Consider the following 17,712-nt stretch of genomic DNA (forward strand, 5'->3'; position numbering starts at 1 on the left):
GGGGTGTTCTACGTGGTGTTGTCTGTTACAATTTATGAAAGTAACATATCTAAATCCGAAAACAACAAAAAATCACACATTACTCCGCGTTTTCGCTCTTTAAACCCATTAGACAGTTATAAATATATGTATCAAGCTTACCATTTTGAAGCCTTTTAATATACAAAAGTGTGTTTTTCAAATTCGGCGCAATGTAATTAGTCAGCATAATTCATTACATTAAAACTAGAACCAATTCCAAGTTTTTGCAATCGCTAGGTTTGACATGAACTTGTAATCGACAAAAGAGGAAATAAGTCATTTCTAGACAAGGGGAATACACACTATCGACAACTGAGATGCGATAGCTTAAATCAAATGACAATTACAGGGTCTCTTTAAAATGTATTGCGGTTAATTTGGAATCTCTAACTGCAAGGGATCGAGCATTTTACATCGATATTTGAAAATGTGTTCGAGTTAGCCGGAATTTTGAGGTAAGCGAGTTCGAGATATAGAGGAAATGAAAACAATTTAGTCCACATTTTTTATTTATCTCAAAATAAAAAAGAAACAAGAGCACCGAAATGCGGATCAATGTACGCCCGAACGTATGACTTTGACTTCTAAGTGTGACCTCTACCTTAAAGCGAGCCATCCGAAACATGCGCTCTGCACGTCGTCTCGGTGTGGTGAACATTTGTGCCACGTTTCTTTAAAATCTTTCCAGCAGTTCAAGAGTTACAGAGCGGACACGAAACAAAGACATATGACCTTTGACTACTAAGTGTGACTTTTACCTTGAAGTTAGACATCTTAAACATGCACTCTACACGTCGTCTTTATATGGTAAACATCTGCGACAAGTTTCTTTGTATTTCTTTAAGGGGTTCAGCAGTTACAGAGCGGAAACGCTAACGGACACACGGACACCGGTGGTCATAACATAAATGAGTATCTAAAATAGTATTAGCTATTCCTTGGAACAATATTATCTGATATTGATCAAACATTACATCTTCCGCTGTTGAACACTTTGAGAAAATAAATGCTAACGGAACTACACTGTTGTCCAGGGTTTAACACCCTGGCCCATATTTTAATTTCACTGTCATTCTTTGTCGTACACATTTTCAGCTATACATATTAATGTTAATATCAGGAGCAAACGTGATTAATTATAAGATTTAGGTATAATTTAAGTTAATATTCTGGATCGCCCCTTGTTTATATTTATGACATCACTTGAGACGTTTCTCATTTATATCAAGAATACTGTCGTACACATCTTGTATTTTCTCATATATACTTTTGAAATACAAATTTTAATCCGTTATGGAAAAAGTGTTACAAATCGTTATTTATACTGTAATAATTAATGTGATAATTCTTACAAAGGCTTACAATGTGGAAGTAGAAAAAGTTGGCATTGCGAAGGGTGAGGTTGGCTCTCAGTTTGGTTATACAGTTGCCTTGATGCCGGAACCGGGATGGAAAAATAAAACAGACATAAGCAGCCATTTCTACAACCACGTGTAAGTTGTCAGCAATATTAACAATTATAGTTAAAGATAGTGCATTCAACGTTTTATATATGAACCTTAGAATAATATCCTTAACTAGTACAAAGAAATATCGAATAAGTAAATAAATTTCTGCTTAGATTATATCTAAGCAAATAAATTTTGACTATTTTTGATATAGGTTCTGTTTGTGTTACGTAGCGTCCAAAACGTTCTTTACGTTCTTCTAAAATATGTCTTTATTTCTGCCATGTTTTGACAGAATATTTTTTATGTGTGAAAAAAGTATTTGGTGGCAAATTGTAGAAATAGTAATATGTTGCCCCTTTATTGTGCTAATATCTGAGTTAAGAGATATTTCCTGTAACATTCTTTGTAAATAGATAATTTTCTACAACAACACAATTTCTGGTATTTCAGTCTTTTAGTTGGTGCCCCAAATGAGACTCTCAATGGAATAAGTGGCCATGGACAAATATCGGTGTGTTCCAACGTATTAGGGGAAAATATAAAATGCCAGCTAATAAATATATCAGACACAAAACGATGTGGTAAGTGTTTTGAGACCAATATATATTTGTACAATTTCCCGGTACTTTACTATTTACCTTTTCAGCCCATCTTAGCAATGCGCAGGTGAGTTTTTGTGATCGCTCGATGTCCGGCGTCTGTCGTCTGTCTGTCTGTCGTCGGTCAATATTTAGCTTGTGTATGCGATAGCGGGTGTATTTTTCAATTGATTTCAATGAACGTTTGTCAGAATAATTATCTTAATAAAATCTAGATCAAGTTCGAAAATGAGTTATCTGGTGCAAAAACTAGGTCACTAGGTCAAATCAAAGAAAAATATTGTGTATGCAATAGAGGCTTTATTTCTCAATTAATCATCATGAATTTTGGTCAGAATTATTACTTTGATAAAATCTAGGCCAAATTTGAAAATGGATTATTTTGGGTCAAAAACTAGGTCACAACACAAGGTCAAATCAAAGAAAAACCTTATGTATGCGACAGAGGCCCTATTTTTTAACTGATATTCATGAAATTTGTTAGAATAATTACCTTGATGAAATCTAGGCCAAGTTCGAAAATGGGTCATATTGGGTTAAAAACTAGGTCACAAGTTAAAATCAAAGACAAAAATTGTGTATGCAATAGAGGCTGTATTTTTCAACTGATCTTCATGAAATTTTATCAGAATGATTACCTTGATGAAATCTAGGCCATTAAAAAAACAATGGGTTATCTTGGGTCAAAATCTAGGTCTCTAGGTCAAATCAAAGAAGAGAGCTTGTGTATGCAATAAGGACTGCATTTTACACCAAATCTTCATGAAATTTAATCAGAATGATTGTCTGGATAAAATTTAGGTCAAGTTCGAATATGGGTTATCTGGTGTTATCTGGAGTCAAAAACAAGGTCACCTGGTCAAATTAAAGAAAACAACTTGAATACGCAATAGAGGCTGCATTTTACACTGGATATTCATAAAACTCAGTAATGATTGCCTTGATAAAGTCTAAGAGAATTTTGAATATGGGTCATCTGGAATGAAAAACTAGGTTACTAGGTCAAATCAAAGAAAAGCCTTGTGTATGCAATAGAGGCTGTATTTTTCAACTGATCTTCATGTAATTTTGTCAGAATAATAATCTTGATAAAATCTAAGCAAAGTTTGAAAATAGGTCATCTGGATCCGAAAACTAGGTCACTAGGTCATATCTAAGAAAAACGTTGTGTAAGCAATAAGTTAAGCATTTTACACCAGATCTTCATGACATTTGATCAGAATGTTTGTTTTGATGAAATCAAGGTCGCATTTGAAATAAGTCATCTAGGGTCAAAAACTAGGTCACCCGGTCAAGTTAAAGAAAAACCTTGTATAAGCAATAGGGCCTGCATGTTACACTAGATATTCATAAAATTTAGTCAGAACGATTGTCTCAAGTTGATAAAGTCTAGGTCAAGTTCAAATATGGGTCATCTGGGAAACATGTTTACACTGTTATGATGTGTTTTTCTCAGGTGAGCGACCTAGGGCCATCTTGACTCTCTTGTTTAAGGTAGGTCTGCACGTTCTAACAAATCGTGTTCTACAATCTGGATTTTATCATTTGTTAAACTATATTTTTAGAGAACTATATCATCCGAAGCAAATTCAAGCAATGAAAAATATACGGCCATATACTTCACTTTTACTAGATCGATATGAAAATATTTGTTCTTTGGTCAATTTTATGATCTTGTGTGGCAAAATGACATTTTCAAGCATGGAAAAAATGCACATTTTAGATATCTTTATGAAATGTTTAATTGTTGTAGATTTCCCTATTTTCAAAAAAAAAAAAAAAGAAAAAAAAAATTTCGGCCGGTAGGCGTTTGTACATTGATGCTTTTTTATGTTATCATTTTGAATTAATTTACATCAAAACAAAACCTGTCTATGGACAAAATTATGCTGTAGAAAGACACTGAGGCTGACAGTTTAACGCTGTATATATCAGATTTCCCTTATAACGGCAACAAGACATTATTCCGGGTTTCGACGAAAAATAACTTTACGAAATTACTTAAATAACAATAAATTCCCAAACGTGGTTTATCGTAGAATAACCCGAGTTTTTAATTCTTATGCGTAAGAATATATCACGAAGGCCGTAGGCATTAGAACGAAAAACTTGGGTTATTCTACGATAAATCACACTTGGGAGCTTATTATTTCGATTCTAACACGACATACTAGTATCAAGTGTTAGAAAAAAATGGTAACATCTTTTTACGACCCTGGTACTCACCTGGATCTGATGACGTCATTGCATGGAGTGGTTTATTGCAGAATAACCCGAGATAGATTTTGCTCTACATGTATGTAGGTTATTTGCTGGTCGTGATAGAATTCTGCTTATTTAATCAAAATTAAAGAACAAACTTTATTATACAAACACTTTCTGTTAGCTAATTGGGCATTAATATAATAAAGCGCTAAAAATCTTTGTCTGAGTCCTAAATCAAGCAACTGGCTAATTCTATTGTGAAGTTTGACCTCATCATAGTTACACGATACAGTATGTCTTCGTCTAGTCAACAAAACAGTACGACAGAACGAAACATTCTATATCTTTTAATGTAGGGACAATACACGTTCTTTGTGTATTAATGTCTGCAGAAGCCCGCGGAGATGTTTGTGACCAAGACAGAAGGTCGAGATCACAAACATATCCGAAGGGCTTCTGCAGACGTAAATACACAAAAAAGTGCATTGTTGCTATTCTTGCATAAAAACATAACACGACGACTAAATTTATTGTTTTCATATGTGATGACTTTATCATTCCAGTACATTTTTAAATTACCATTCTGTTATTCTTAGAAACGGTAAACATGTTTTAAATATCCATAACCAGGGCACAGAAATCAACAACACTACAAACAGCACGTATTGGGGGATTTTAAACGATTTTTAATCTCTTGTACTTACAGACATGAAATTACCAAATATCACTAACTTTTCATATTACTTAAAAAATTGGTAAACAGGAGCACAATTTTAAAAATAATAACTTTATATTGATTGATGAATTTCTTGCTATTTTGAGTACAAACACACTACGCGTACGGATGAGTACGAACGTAGTGACAAGCTTACAAGCTTAGAAACTTTTAAGCTTTTTATGTTAATTCTTCGAGAAATTAAATTAAAACATACCGACTGATACTTACAAAAATCACTGATACCATTCCTAAATACAAACGATCGCGTAAGCTACGGTCGATTCTTAAACATTCAAGGCTAAGTACAAAAACTGAATCGACGCCGACTTCTAGAAAGGACATTCTATTGATTAGATTGCATCTTTTATGCAACAAGAAGAGGTTTTTATGAAAGATACCAGATGTCAATCTGCGCTGAAATACATATTCGTTCATGTGACAGCATTTCAAAAATAAAAAATAGAGTAATAACAGCACATGAATTGCCTTGTTTGCACATGATTTTTCTCCCGTTAATATATGGGCGGATCCAGTGAGTTTTTATGCATGTAGTTGTTATAATGCCTTGTTTGCGGAGCAAAGATAAAACAACACGCCAGGTGGAGATAACTAAAGGTCGTCAACTTGACAGATATTTTGTTGAGTTTTCGAGTTGGCAGGTATAAAAATGTCGTTCTGGTGCCTTTTATTTGTCAAGCTGCCCCTGTAGAACGATTGCACAACAGAACCACCTTTTCTGTATTTATCTTGTTGTTGTACTTTCGTGTTGTCCCGTCTTCTTCCCGCAAGCGCAACAACCAGACATGACAGGAATCAATCACAAAACTACAATATACCTGCGTCTTGTATGCCTGTTTATTTCATGAAACCAATCATTTTCATTAAAGCCATTCGATCTTGTTGTCCAATGAAATATGATTAGTGACACAGTTCTATAAGTTCAATAACAATGCATTTGAATCTGAGCAAACATTGCTATCAGATAGATAAGACTGCAAAAGTTATGTTTAATTAAAACGGAGCTTCAGTTTAGAGTAAATATTTCACTATATCACTTTAATTAATTTCAAGAAATAGAAATACTTTTCATATACCTGAGCAAAGGCAGTGTAAAGTAGTATTGAAATAACAACATTATCTATGTGAAATGACCTTACATGATGCGAATCTCTCTTCGAATAACAAATGTTACTGCCCAAATTGATTTATAAACATGGCCCTTTTAGAAATTTAGCAGGGTAAATCTTCGTCGTTATTATAGTTGTTATCTATTTGTCAACTTGATGCTAAATCCGCTATTGCAAATAGACGCAGGAAATGCAAAAACGTTCCATCTTGTTCATTTATTTCAACTGTTAATTTTACCGGTTTGTTGAGTAAAGATTTGTTTATTCCCTTTTGTTTTAATGACCGTTTAACAAACTTAATTTATATCATCCAGATTATATAGTTTATAGTATATTCTAATAAACTGTGTAAAGGAATAAAATGTAAGCATACCTACATATGATACACAATTTGTGCAAAACTGTAAGTGTAAGATGGTAGAATATCAAAATGTGCTGCTTGATATCAGAAATAAATCTTTCAGACAAATTAAGGAAAGCAGATCAACGCCGCACATTTTGTGAAACTGACAGCAGACTAGGAGCGTCAATGGAAGTGAACAGAAACTTTGCCAAATTTTGGAACACTACAAGTTATAAAACGATTCCAATGGTTATGGTATTGAAGCTTATACAGAAATTAGATCATATTACTTTTAAGTCCCTTTTAAAGATAACTGACCTAATTGATACGCAGATTTTTAATTTGTTCGCATCTTTAGGTATGTTTTATCATAATTATCTTAAACAATCATTACAGGAGATTTTCTATCGATACCATTTTATGTGGGAGACATTACTGTAATTCTGTTACTTCACATCGTTACTTTGAGTGCTAATTTGTTCTTTATCTATATAAGGTATGTGCACCTGGATGGAAAAATCCTTTGTACGAACTGAAGGGCAATTACCAGAATTATATGGTCGGCATGTGTATCAAACTTACAGACCAGCTTACACAAATATCTTGTGATAAAGAAAAAGACAAACATGGGTAAGTTTGTAAGTTAACATAGCACTTAGCAAGGGCCATTAGTTCAACTTTACCGACCTTTTGGTCTACAATTTGAAGTAACTTTTCTGCAATAACTTGATGTGACAAAAACGTTTTACTGTTGTTACTTTGTACAATTTCATCTTTATACGACTTGGCTACCGTGAATTGAGCTAAGTTTAAGTTTCCTACATTATTGACAACACGAGTACATGTTTTATTTGTTTGTTTTGTCCGATTTTTAGTAACAATGACACAATTTTATGCCTTATTGTGATAGTCAAGCAAAATACCCTTGGTGCCCTCCTGACATTATTTAGGGTCAAGCGGGCACCAGGGTCAAAACACTGACTTTTCCACATGGCAGTACCTGTCAAACGATAGTTTTACACGCAAGCGAGATTTCAAACCCGCAGTGGTGAGGGGCTAGTGATTTACACATTGTCACGGATGCCCCTCCGAGCTAATGATATAGAGAATAATAGGTTAGTGCCGTAGATGAGAAAGTTTATCTGGCGAGGTGGAGGAGGTTATCGGGTGAGCCGAAGGTGAACCTGATAACGTCCGGAGCCGAGCCAGATAAACTTTCTCCATCTTAGGCACTAACCTATTATTCTATTTATCTTGTCATTACTTCATTTTCCGACATTTGGCAATTTATTTTACAAAAATAAGTGTGCGACAACCGCTTTAATGACGTCATATTCGTAATGACGTCACTTTTATAATGACGTGATTACCGGCAAAATCGCAATAACTTCTTCGTTTTTGAATAAAAACTCATTATTTGACCACTCATTTTCTTAGTTCGGACATTTCCAACACAATGATGATGGTTTCGTTGCAAAATTTCTTATGACAACAATATCGATCATAAGGTCACATGGTCAACTGACCGTATATCACTGGTCACATGATCAACTGACGGTATATCAAGAAAGATATACGGCACCCTGATATCGGGTCGAAAATACTTTAAGTGACAGGATAAATCGTAATTATTGCAGGTGTTGGCCTTTTTGGGCCAGCGTTGCTGACAGGACTGCTAATGAAAATGGCTCTTCCGTCTTTACATACGCCGAGGCAGGAATGTCGGTGGCCTTCACGCAGGTACCAATGTATTACTTTGTATACGTCTGACGTTATTACTTATCAATGTCCAGCTTTATCATTCAAATATTGTATGTTTTCTATCATGTTTTCTTGATAAATTAGGGGAAAATGATAAAAATGGGTTTGTTTGTGTGCGTGCGTGTGTGTAAGAAAGCGTGCGTATGTATGTGCTAGGCGTGTGCATGTGCGCATGCTGCGAGTTGTAAATTTGAGAGGCTTTATTTTGGAACGCGGCTTTCCCTGTTGAATATTCATTCTTGCCTTTTTAAGCTATAAGCCTGGTTACATAATGTTCTTGTGAAAGGTTTGCCTACACTTTCTAATAGTGAAACATTGTCAATAGTTTTCGTGTTGGTTATGTCTGTTTTAATATCACAGAATACATATTGATAATAAACAAATAGTAGTTTATTTATGTGTTACGATTATGTTTTCTTTTTTTTTTCTTTTTTTTACTTTTTTTACTTAACGGAAAGATTCCCTTATTTATCTTTCTTTTTGACTATTTGCAGGATGGTTATGAAATCATCGGAGCACCTGGCGTGGATGATTGGAGAGGTTTTGTCTAACTTACAAGTTTTTGTATTTGTTTGTTTTGAATTTAACGCCGTTCTTCAACAGTATTTAAGTCCTGTAACGGCGGGCAGTTAACCTAACCAGTGTTCCTGGATTCTGTACCAGTACAAACCTGTTCTCCACAAGTAACTGCCAACTTCCCCACATGAATTATCAGAGGGGGAGGACGAATGATTTCAGACACAATGTCTTTTATCAAATCGGCACGGAGAACATACGCCCCGCCCGAGGATCGAACTCGCGACCCCGCGATCCGTAGACCGACGCTCTTCCCTACTGAGCTAAACTTACAAGTGTTCAGATTTCAGCTTACTATGCAGGAAATCGAAATCGAAATGCTTAACATTTAAAAAATATTCTATGTTAGATCATAATTATAAAATTTCGTTAAATGAACTACTATTTATGCATACTTTATAGACGGTATAGTAGATATTTTTTCCCTGTATGAATGTGAGCAAGACAAATTTGTTTTATATGCATTTCGAAACATAACATTTGCTACATGTTATTGAAACCAAATGGACAATTGGCTTGGTCAGTGTTGAATATATCTATGGGAATGAAGTGTTTATTTGCATTATATATATAGCATATTCCATCTCATCTCAGTGCATTGTTATATGTTTAATGAATCTAGGTGCATATCGTTCTCCTAATAAAGGTTGGAAGGTGCGTCTAGGGCATTCCAGTTCAAAAACCACTTATTTTGGTAAGATATTAAAGAAAATTCCTATAGTTTTTTTTCCTTTCATAGATTTTTTTTTTAAATTCACATATATGATATGAAATTTTGTGCTGAAAACAATGAACAAATAAAAACAATAGGTCACCACGCTCGTTTTTGTGAAAAATTGTTTTGAACACACCCACTGTTGCTGAAACAGCCAGCGATTTTTCAACATTTTCATAATTTTCTGCTTTTTTATAAATACTAACCAAAATATATATCAAGACAGCACAATAAGATTTTTTTTTTCTTTTTACAAATTTTATTATATACTTATTTGATATTATAGCCAAATTTGTAATACTTACAGTAATTGGTACAAATGAAAACAAATATTGTTTCATATTTAGTTTTGTGAACTTTTTTTCAATGAAAAATACCCTTAGTGAAGAATACTTTTTTAAATTTTGAAAAAACTCTTTCATTGAATTTTTTCCTGTTTTCTTGTTTATAGATAATTGTATTGTGAACATAAAAATGGCTAAAAATGTATGGGTCACCAGGCTAAATTTTATGTTAAGACCGCTAGAATACAACGCCTGTTAGGACGGAAAGAGGCGCGAACCTGGCCAAATTGATTACATGTATGTGCGCTAGAAGTTAAAAAAGTTTTAAAAATTCTTAATTCTTTCTATAATTGAATACTAAATAATCTGAAAGGTGATATTGACTTATCAGTACTAAGTCATTTATCTTAGTAAATACATTATATGAATAACACTGTCTTTGTACTAAAATGCGATGTGAAACACAACCACAAAAATAGCAAGATATCTGTCAGGCATGATACTTGTCAATACAACATAAACCAGTATCAACATTTGATTACTAATAAAACTTGTCAAAAAATGTTATTTCATTCAAGAAACCTCATATCTAAGATTGTCTGTAACATGTTTCGACAAATGTTGACTTCAGTTCAGTTTTCCATAGAAAGTGTCGGCTGCGCAGAAAGATGCGCATAAAAAAACTGTAGGAATTCCCTTTAACCATTATGTTAGTATTTCAGAATCTCTTAGGGAGAAATGTTGATTTTACAATGGCAATTAACAAATTTCGTATACCCGGTGGTAAAAATAAAATATATAAATACAGTCAATCCGAGACATCATACACCCGACCACAAACCAATTTTGTAATTGTGCATTGTTTACTGTTATGGAAAGAATAATATTCAAAAACAAGTTTCACAGTTCCATCATGAAAAGACGATATCTGAACTTACAGAAATGGGTCTCGATTCTAAGGGGCAAATAATATAATGTAATTTGCTTACAGGCTACAAGCTAGACGCTGGAAAATTCAAGATAGACGCAGATATTTTGTCTGGTGTACCTAATTATCATATAACCGCAAAACATGGACATTACGGTCGGGTAAATATGCCGATTAAACTTTTTCTATGTATATGATTTCTACGAAACTCATGCACAATGTAGCAGTACATGGACATTACTGTGTTCCTTTATTTGTTTGGTTGTTGTTCTCGTTAATTCCTTTGTATGTGAGTGCCTGCACATATGCGTGCTACATTGTGTATGTGTTTCGTTTTGGGGAGGCTGTGTGCTTTCCTGTTTGATATGTATCCTTGTTTTTTTATTTGAAATAACTTTAAATTAAAAACATTCTACATGGTGGCAAAGACTTAGTTCAGTCGACTAAAGATTTGGCAAGTTCCTAAGCTGAAGATTTCTTTCGAGCAACTAAAACTATTTATACCCTTTTTATCATTTTGCATAACTCTTTTCGCCGAATTTTGCCCAGTACTTTCAGTATGTTTTAGTTGAAACTTGATAATTTGATTTTATTGTCGAACAAAACCGGCCAATCACTTAATAACGAAAAATGTTATGCCATGGAAAGATCTTGCCTTTTTTGTTATATACAATGCCTGCAGAAATGGTGTAACAGTTATGGTTTTATCATAAACACTAAGATTAAATGCTTCATCTACACTACAAAATGAACTAGTTTCTAACGATAACGGGATATCATGCGTCTGGTCCGAGAGCTCACGGACTTTTATTGCAACAATTGAGGCCAAAAGAAGTTTATACATTTTTGGAAACACTATTTCATATCCTCCATGAAAACCCATTTCTTAAGTGTCAAAGCCGTGCCTATCTATATTTTGTTCACTTATGTTTGTGATATGGGAGGTTAAACTCACTTGTAAAAATTTAGGGGGTAGGGTAAAGTTTAAGTTTACCAATTTTTTCACTGTTTAATTACAGTAGCTAGTTGATTGTCAGTAAATGTATATATGTCAACCAATGTCAGCAAAAAGAAATTCATCAAAAAGGAATGAAGGGCAAACTTGATATTTAAGGTCAAAGGTCAAATTTATGTACAAATCACAAAAAATGGTATATTTGAAATTTATTTTTATTCTTAAAAATTAGTTTGTTATCATAAGTCACTCAGTTTTACTTATGTAATGTGTTTATATCAGCTAAAGTCAGAAATGCAAATCTTGTTGCAAAACGTCAAAGTCAACCCTGATAATTGAAGGTCAAAGTTCATTTTCATGCAAAAATGTGAAAAATGTTATCTTTACTTTTTTAATCTGTTTAATATGTATTCGCATTATTAGTCACCGAAGTTAATTTGATTAAATGTCTGCATGTCAGGCAAAGTCAGCAGTGCAGATGTAACCCATAAACTGCCAAGGGTAAAGCTTATATCAAAGGTCAAAGGTCAAATTTGAGTGAAAACTTGCATGAATAGCTTCCTGTTTGAAATATAAATGCTATTCTTAATCATTATTAGTAATTGCTCGTGATTTATTTTAATGTATAGATGTCCCACAATGTCAGTAATAAAGATATCATTTGAAATCAGAAAAGTTCAAATGTGATATAAAGGGTCAAAGGTCATTTTCATGTAAAAGGAAGAAAAAAATGGCTCTTTAACTTTGTTCTTGTTGATAATATTTTGTAGATATTGGTCAACGATATCAGTTTATTTAATGTATAAATGTTAGGCGATGTCTAGTATGCACATACAATTTCAAAACATTCAAGGTCAACTATAATATCAAAGGTCAAAGGTCAAAGAAGTGAGTAAAATGTTGCAAAGTATGACCTATTTGTAATAATTTTTATTGTTTAAAAGTATTTGTTTCGTCATTTTAGTAACTGATCGTTGTTCATTTTACTGTATATATGTCAGACGATGTCATAGAAGAGAAAATAAGTCAAGGTCAAACCTGGTATTGGAGGCCAGGGGTCACTTTTGTATAAAAAATCACAACCTTTACCATACTTACTCATTACTTTAATCAAAAATAGCTTGTTGTTATAATTCACTGTTAGCAATTTACTTTAATGTATACATGTCAAGCAAGGTTAGCAATGTAGGTCTAATCCTTATAAGTAAAAGGCAAACCTATTATCAAAGGTCAAAGGTCAAATTTGTGTAAGAATTCGCAAAATAACAAGAATTTTGCAATGATTTTTGGTTGCGGGTTTATCCCGCTACCGAAGTTAAAGTGTATTTCTGACTATCATAGCATCTTTATTTTATTCAGAAATCAAATCCAAAAGATGTTCATGTGCTACACAAAATAGTCCCATTCATGCACAGTGCGGATGAATTATCAATGAACAAGCAATTCTTATTCAACCTGTATCCACTCACACTAACCATTTAGATTATATAAGATCTATCAATGATAAGGTATTCCAGCCCATGGTTACATCACAAGCTGGGTCAGGCAGAGTTCATCTTAGATATGATGCACATTAAATTTGTATTTGTTTCTCATTCATGTATATTCATAGACTGGCATTTTAAACAGAAAATAAATCTACCAAAAACCCGCAACCATCAGACATTTCAAGGCTTCGATTCTTTATTGTGTAGGTTATTTCTGTCACTACTAGTGAAACTGATCAGTATTCATTTTCAAATATATACAACTGACAATATCACTGTTGAAATAATAATGAAAAGTAAGTCAAGGTCAAACCTGACATTAAAGGTCAAAGGTCATTTCATGTAAAAGTTCAAAATACAGCATTTTTAATTTCTTCTTCGTTACAAATTATATTGTCATTTTGTTCATTGAAAGCAATTTTGTCTTATGTTTATTTGTAAATCAATGTCAGCAATGCAGATCTAATTTCAAAAACAGTGATTGTTAAAGCTTATATCAAAGGTAAAAGGTGAAACTTGCGTGAAAGATCGCAAAAGTAGCATTTTTGCAATACTTTTCATTGTGTAAAAGTATTTTGTCATTATTAATATTAATATTTTATGGTTATTCCTTAAAGTCTCATACATGTATATACATTATCTATATATGGGTAAATGTCTACAATGGAGATATCATAAGAAATGGGTCTAGATCAGTCCTGAAGTTAAAGTTTAAAATTTATTTTCGGGTAATAAATACAAAAGATAGCATTGTTATTTTATTTCTTTGTTCAAACATATCTTGTTATAGCTTGATGTTAATTCATTTTAAAGTTAGCCTTTACTTCCTTACTGCCTTCCATCTTCTTATGGCCGTTTTATATTTTATGATTAGATGCGGCAATGAACTGCATCGTATTCTGCAGGTCGCTGATATCTCTTTACGGCTTGGTCTCAAATGGGATGTCTGTTGGCCAAACTTTCTGGCGTGCTTCTTCCAGATAGGAACAACTCTGCAGAATGTGAAACGGCGTTTGTTCCTCTGATCCGCACTGACATTTAGCTTTCTCTAATTGGCTGTTTAGCTTGTGTAGACAGTCATGATTTGGCGGGTAACCTCCATTTATGTTCTTCAAGTCTGACGCAAAGCTGTTCTTCCACAGAGTCTGAGCTTCTCTGTATCAAGTTTGAGGTTTAGGGTGTATTTATCTGGTTGCTTTGCAAGATTGTGCTCAGCTTCATTTCCAGCTATGCCCATATGTGCAGCAATCTATCGAAATGCTACATTGTTGTTCTCTGGCAGGAGACTGATGTTTTTCAACAGCTGTCTGATTAAGTTGTCTGATGGATCTGCTGAGAGAGCCTGAAGAGCTGACTTGGGGTCTGTTAGGAATATATTGTCCCTTTTCTCCTCGCTCATACTGTTCCAGTGTCGCTGATTTGAGGGCTTGCATCTGGATCTGTAGTTGGAGCATCTCTTGCCGACTGTATGAGAGAGTATGAAGGAGGAGCTGTCTGAAAATTTGATGTAGGCACCACCCCAAGCTTTCTGAACTGCTTTTTTCACTGATCCATTGGTATATTCTTGGATGCAAGAGTGTGCTGGATAGCGGTTATTGATCATTTCTAGCGTAAGAGATTGTTGGTAAGCCTGATTTTGCTTTCCCTTTTCTTCTACTCCTGGCACCTCAAATATGATCTTGGGAGCACATTGTTTGGGAAACCATTCATTGGGCTCGAGCGGCTCTGCCTCTGTGTCCAGTGCTGCTGCTTTCTATTTTTGCAGTTTTTGACGATGTGGATAAGACTCTGTCTTATCAGTTTGTTCTTGGTTCTGCTCTCGAATTTTTAGTGGAGTGGGTGGGATGGTAGTCTCTTTGCCTTCTATGCACGGTCAAAAGCTTTGTACTCTCGTCTTGTCTCTAATTGTTCAGGGTTGGCTGTCTTTTCGATTCATTTTATTTGAGTTGTTTTCATTGCCCCTCAGACCTCAAATTTAACCTTGTCCAGTTTATCTTTACTGGTTTTGGAAGCAGGTACCAATGAGGTTGATGCGTACTATGCTATGTATCGTACGTTGCCAGTGTAGACTTGCAGAGGAACTTTGCATTCACTCCCCAACCTGTTCAAGCCAGTTTTTTTTTCATAGTGGCGAGTTACTAAAATGACAAAACAAATACTTTTAAACCATAAAAAAATATTACAAACAGGTGATATTATTGCAACATTTTTATTCACTTTTTTGACCTTTGACCTTTGAAATTATGGTTGACCTTGAATGTTTGAATGTTTTGAAATTGTATGTGCATACTAGACATCGCCTAACATTTATACATTAAATGAACTGATATCGTTGACTAATATCGACAAAATATTATCAACATGAAGAAAAGTTAAAGAGCCATTTTTTTCTTCCTTTAACATGAAAATGACCTTTGACCCTTTATATCACATTTGAACTTTTCTGATGTCAGATGATATCTTTATTACTGACATTGTGGGACATATATACATTAAAATAAATCACGAGCAATTACTAATAATGATTAGGAATAGCATTTATATTTCAAACAGGAAGCTATTCATGCAAAGTTTCACTCAAATTTGACCTTTGACCTTTGATATAAGCTTTACCCTTGGCAGTTTTGGGGTTACATCTGCACTGCTGACTTTGCCTGACATGCAGACATTTAATCAAATTAACTTCGGTGACTAATAATGCGAATACATATTAAACAGATTAAAAAAGTAAAGGTAACATTTTTCACATTTTTGCATGAAAATGAACTTTGATCTTCAATTATCAGGGTTGACTTTGACGTTTTGCAACAAGATTTGCATTTCTGACTTTAGCTGATATAAACACATTACATAAGTAAAACTGAGTGACTTATGATAACAAACTAATTTTTAAGAATAAAAATAAATTTCAAATATGCCAATTTTTGTGATTTGTACATAAATTTGACCTTTGACCTTAAATATCAAGTTTGCCCTTCATTCCTTTTTGATGAATTTCTTTTTGCTGACATTGGTTGACATATATACATTTACTGACAATCAACTAGCTACTGTAATTAAACAGTGAAAAAATTGGTAAACTTAAACTTTACCCTACCCCCTAAATTTTTACAAGTGAGTTTAACCTCCCATATCACAAACATAAGTGAACAAAATATAGATAGGCACGGCTTTGACACTTAAGAAATGGGTTTTCATGGAGGATATGAAATAGTGTTTCCAAAAATGTATAAACTTCTTTTGGCCTCAATTGTTGCAATAAAAGTCCGTGAGCTCTCGGATCAGTCCATTCCATTATAATTATTGATAAAACAGGAATTAATATTGCTTGTATTGTTTTATTTGACAAGTAAAAATTAGCATTTCTTTCATTTTAACTGCCCATTATGTATGTAGAAAAATAGCTCAGTCATGTAAAATGCAGATACTTGTTGTAAATTTATATTAACATGATGCTTAATTTATAAGATGTGTTAGTGGGTGTCTGATGTCATAGTCCCAAGTTACAAAGACGCGTCTTAGATGCAGTCATTTGCTTACTTTTTTATTTGAAACAATTAATTAAATTGAAATTTACTGAATTGACAATAATAGTGGACATTATAACATTGCTAACATGAAACGAATACAATTACACCTTAAAATCTGTCAATGAAAAAAAAATATTTATAGTCGATGTATAGAACCTCATCCACCTATTTGTGATAGGTCAGCGCGATTTTGAATAAGTATAATAAATAGCGTGCCTGATATAAATAAGGTAAAGCAAATTATGCTGATTTCCCTAATCGCCAAACGAGTATATAAATTCTCAGACGTAAAAAAATAAAGTGAAAAATAAAAGTTTATATTTCATACCAAAGTTTTTATGTCAAATTTGGCTCTTTTATTTCAGGTTGTTTTTCACAAAGGACAAAGTAAAAAGGGCAACATAGAATATGGAGTTCGCTATGATGTAAACATAATTTTTTAATGGGTTTATATTGGGAACTGAATGTTTTTGAAAATAATTTACAACAAAGAAAATGACCTTTAGTTTAGTAAATATGTATTAACTATATAAACAGAGTACAGTGGTGTAATATGTAGGGCAATATGAAGATATCAAAGCATCATTATTACATCAAACATAAATCATTGAGAGAGAAAGAAAGTATGCTTATCATTTTTGTATCGCAATGTTAAGATAGCGATGTAATTCTGTTATTTATCCCCTAATTACTTGTTCTATCGCATCTTTTGTAATGACGTCATCTTGCATCTATAGTGTCCACATGAAGATGTAATGAAAGAAACATACTTTGAAAAAGCAATTCACACAGAACAACATGGAACAAAGTTTGGTGCTGCACTGGAGACAGTTGATCTTACAGGAGACGGGTATGACGAAGTACTGGTCGGGGCACCAATGTATTCCGATCATAATCCAGACGAAGGCCGCGTATTTGTTTACACATTTTCTAAAACAGTACGTACTAAAATTTCTTGATTAATTTGTGTCGTATAAATAAGAAAATAAAATCTAATATCAAACGCGGATAA

General features: G+C 33.6%; 1 protein-coding gene across 2 annotated transcripts in view; it reads left to right on the plus strand.

The window, feature by feature from the left end:
- Window positions 1–1,234: 1,234 nt before the first annotated feature.
- Window positions 1,235–17,712, plus strand: part of LOC123532860 (integrin alpha-4-like) — a 34,308-nt gene continuing 17,830 nt past the window's right edge. The window contains exons 1-10 of one of the 2 annotated variants that reach the window (XM_045314452.2): window positions 1,235–1,514; window positions 1,923–2,053; window positions 6,586–6,719; window positions 6,961–7,094; window positions 8,102–8,204; window positions 8,720–8,765; window positions 9,424–9,495; window positions 10,792–10,889; window positions 17,066–17,125; window positions 17,438–17,638. In XM_045314452.2, the coding sequence (XP_045170387.2) occupies window positions 1,315–1,514; window positions 1,923–2,053; window positions 6,586–6,719; window positions 6,961–7,094; window positions 8,102–8,204; window positions 8,720–8,765; window positions 9,424–9,495; window positions 10,792–10,889; window positions 17,066–17,125; window positions 17,438–17,638 (1,179 nt within the window). In that variant the 5' untranslated portion in view covers window positions 1,235–1,314. Of the gene's footprint in view, window positions 1,515–1,922; window positions 2,054–6,585; window positions 6,720–6,960; window positions 7,095–8,101; window positions 8,205–8,719; window positions 8,766–9,423; window positions 9,496–10,791; window positions 10,890–17,065; window positions 17,126–17,437; window positions 17,639–17,712 lie in introns of those variants that run through there. The other variant, XM_053517257.1, reaches the window with a different exon arrangement.

The sequence above is a fragment of the Mercenaria mercenaria genome, chromosome 11 (assembly GCF_021730395.1).
Source record: "Mercenaria mercenaria strain notata chromosome 11, MADL_Memer_1, whole genome shotgun sequence".
Lineage (NCBI taxonomy): Eukaryota > Metazoa > Mollusca > Bivalvia > Venerida > Veneridae > Mercenaria > Mercenaria mercenaria.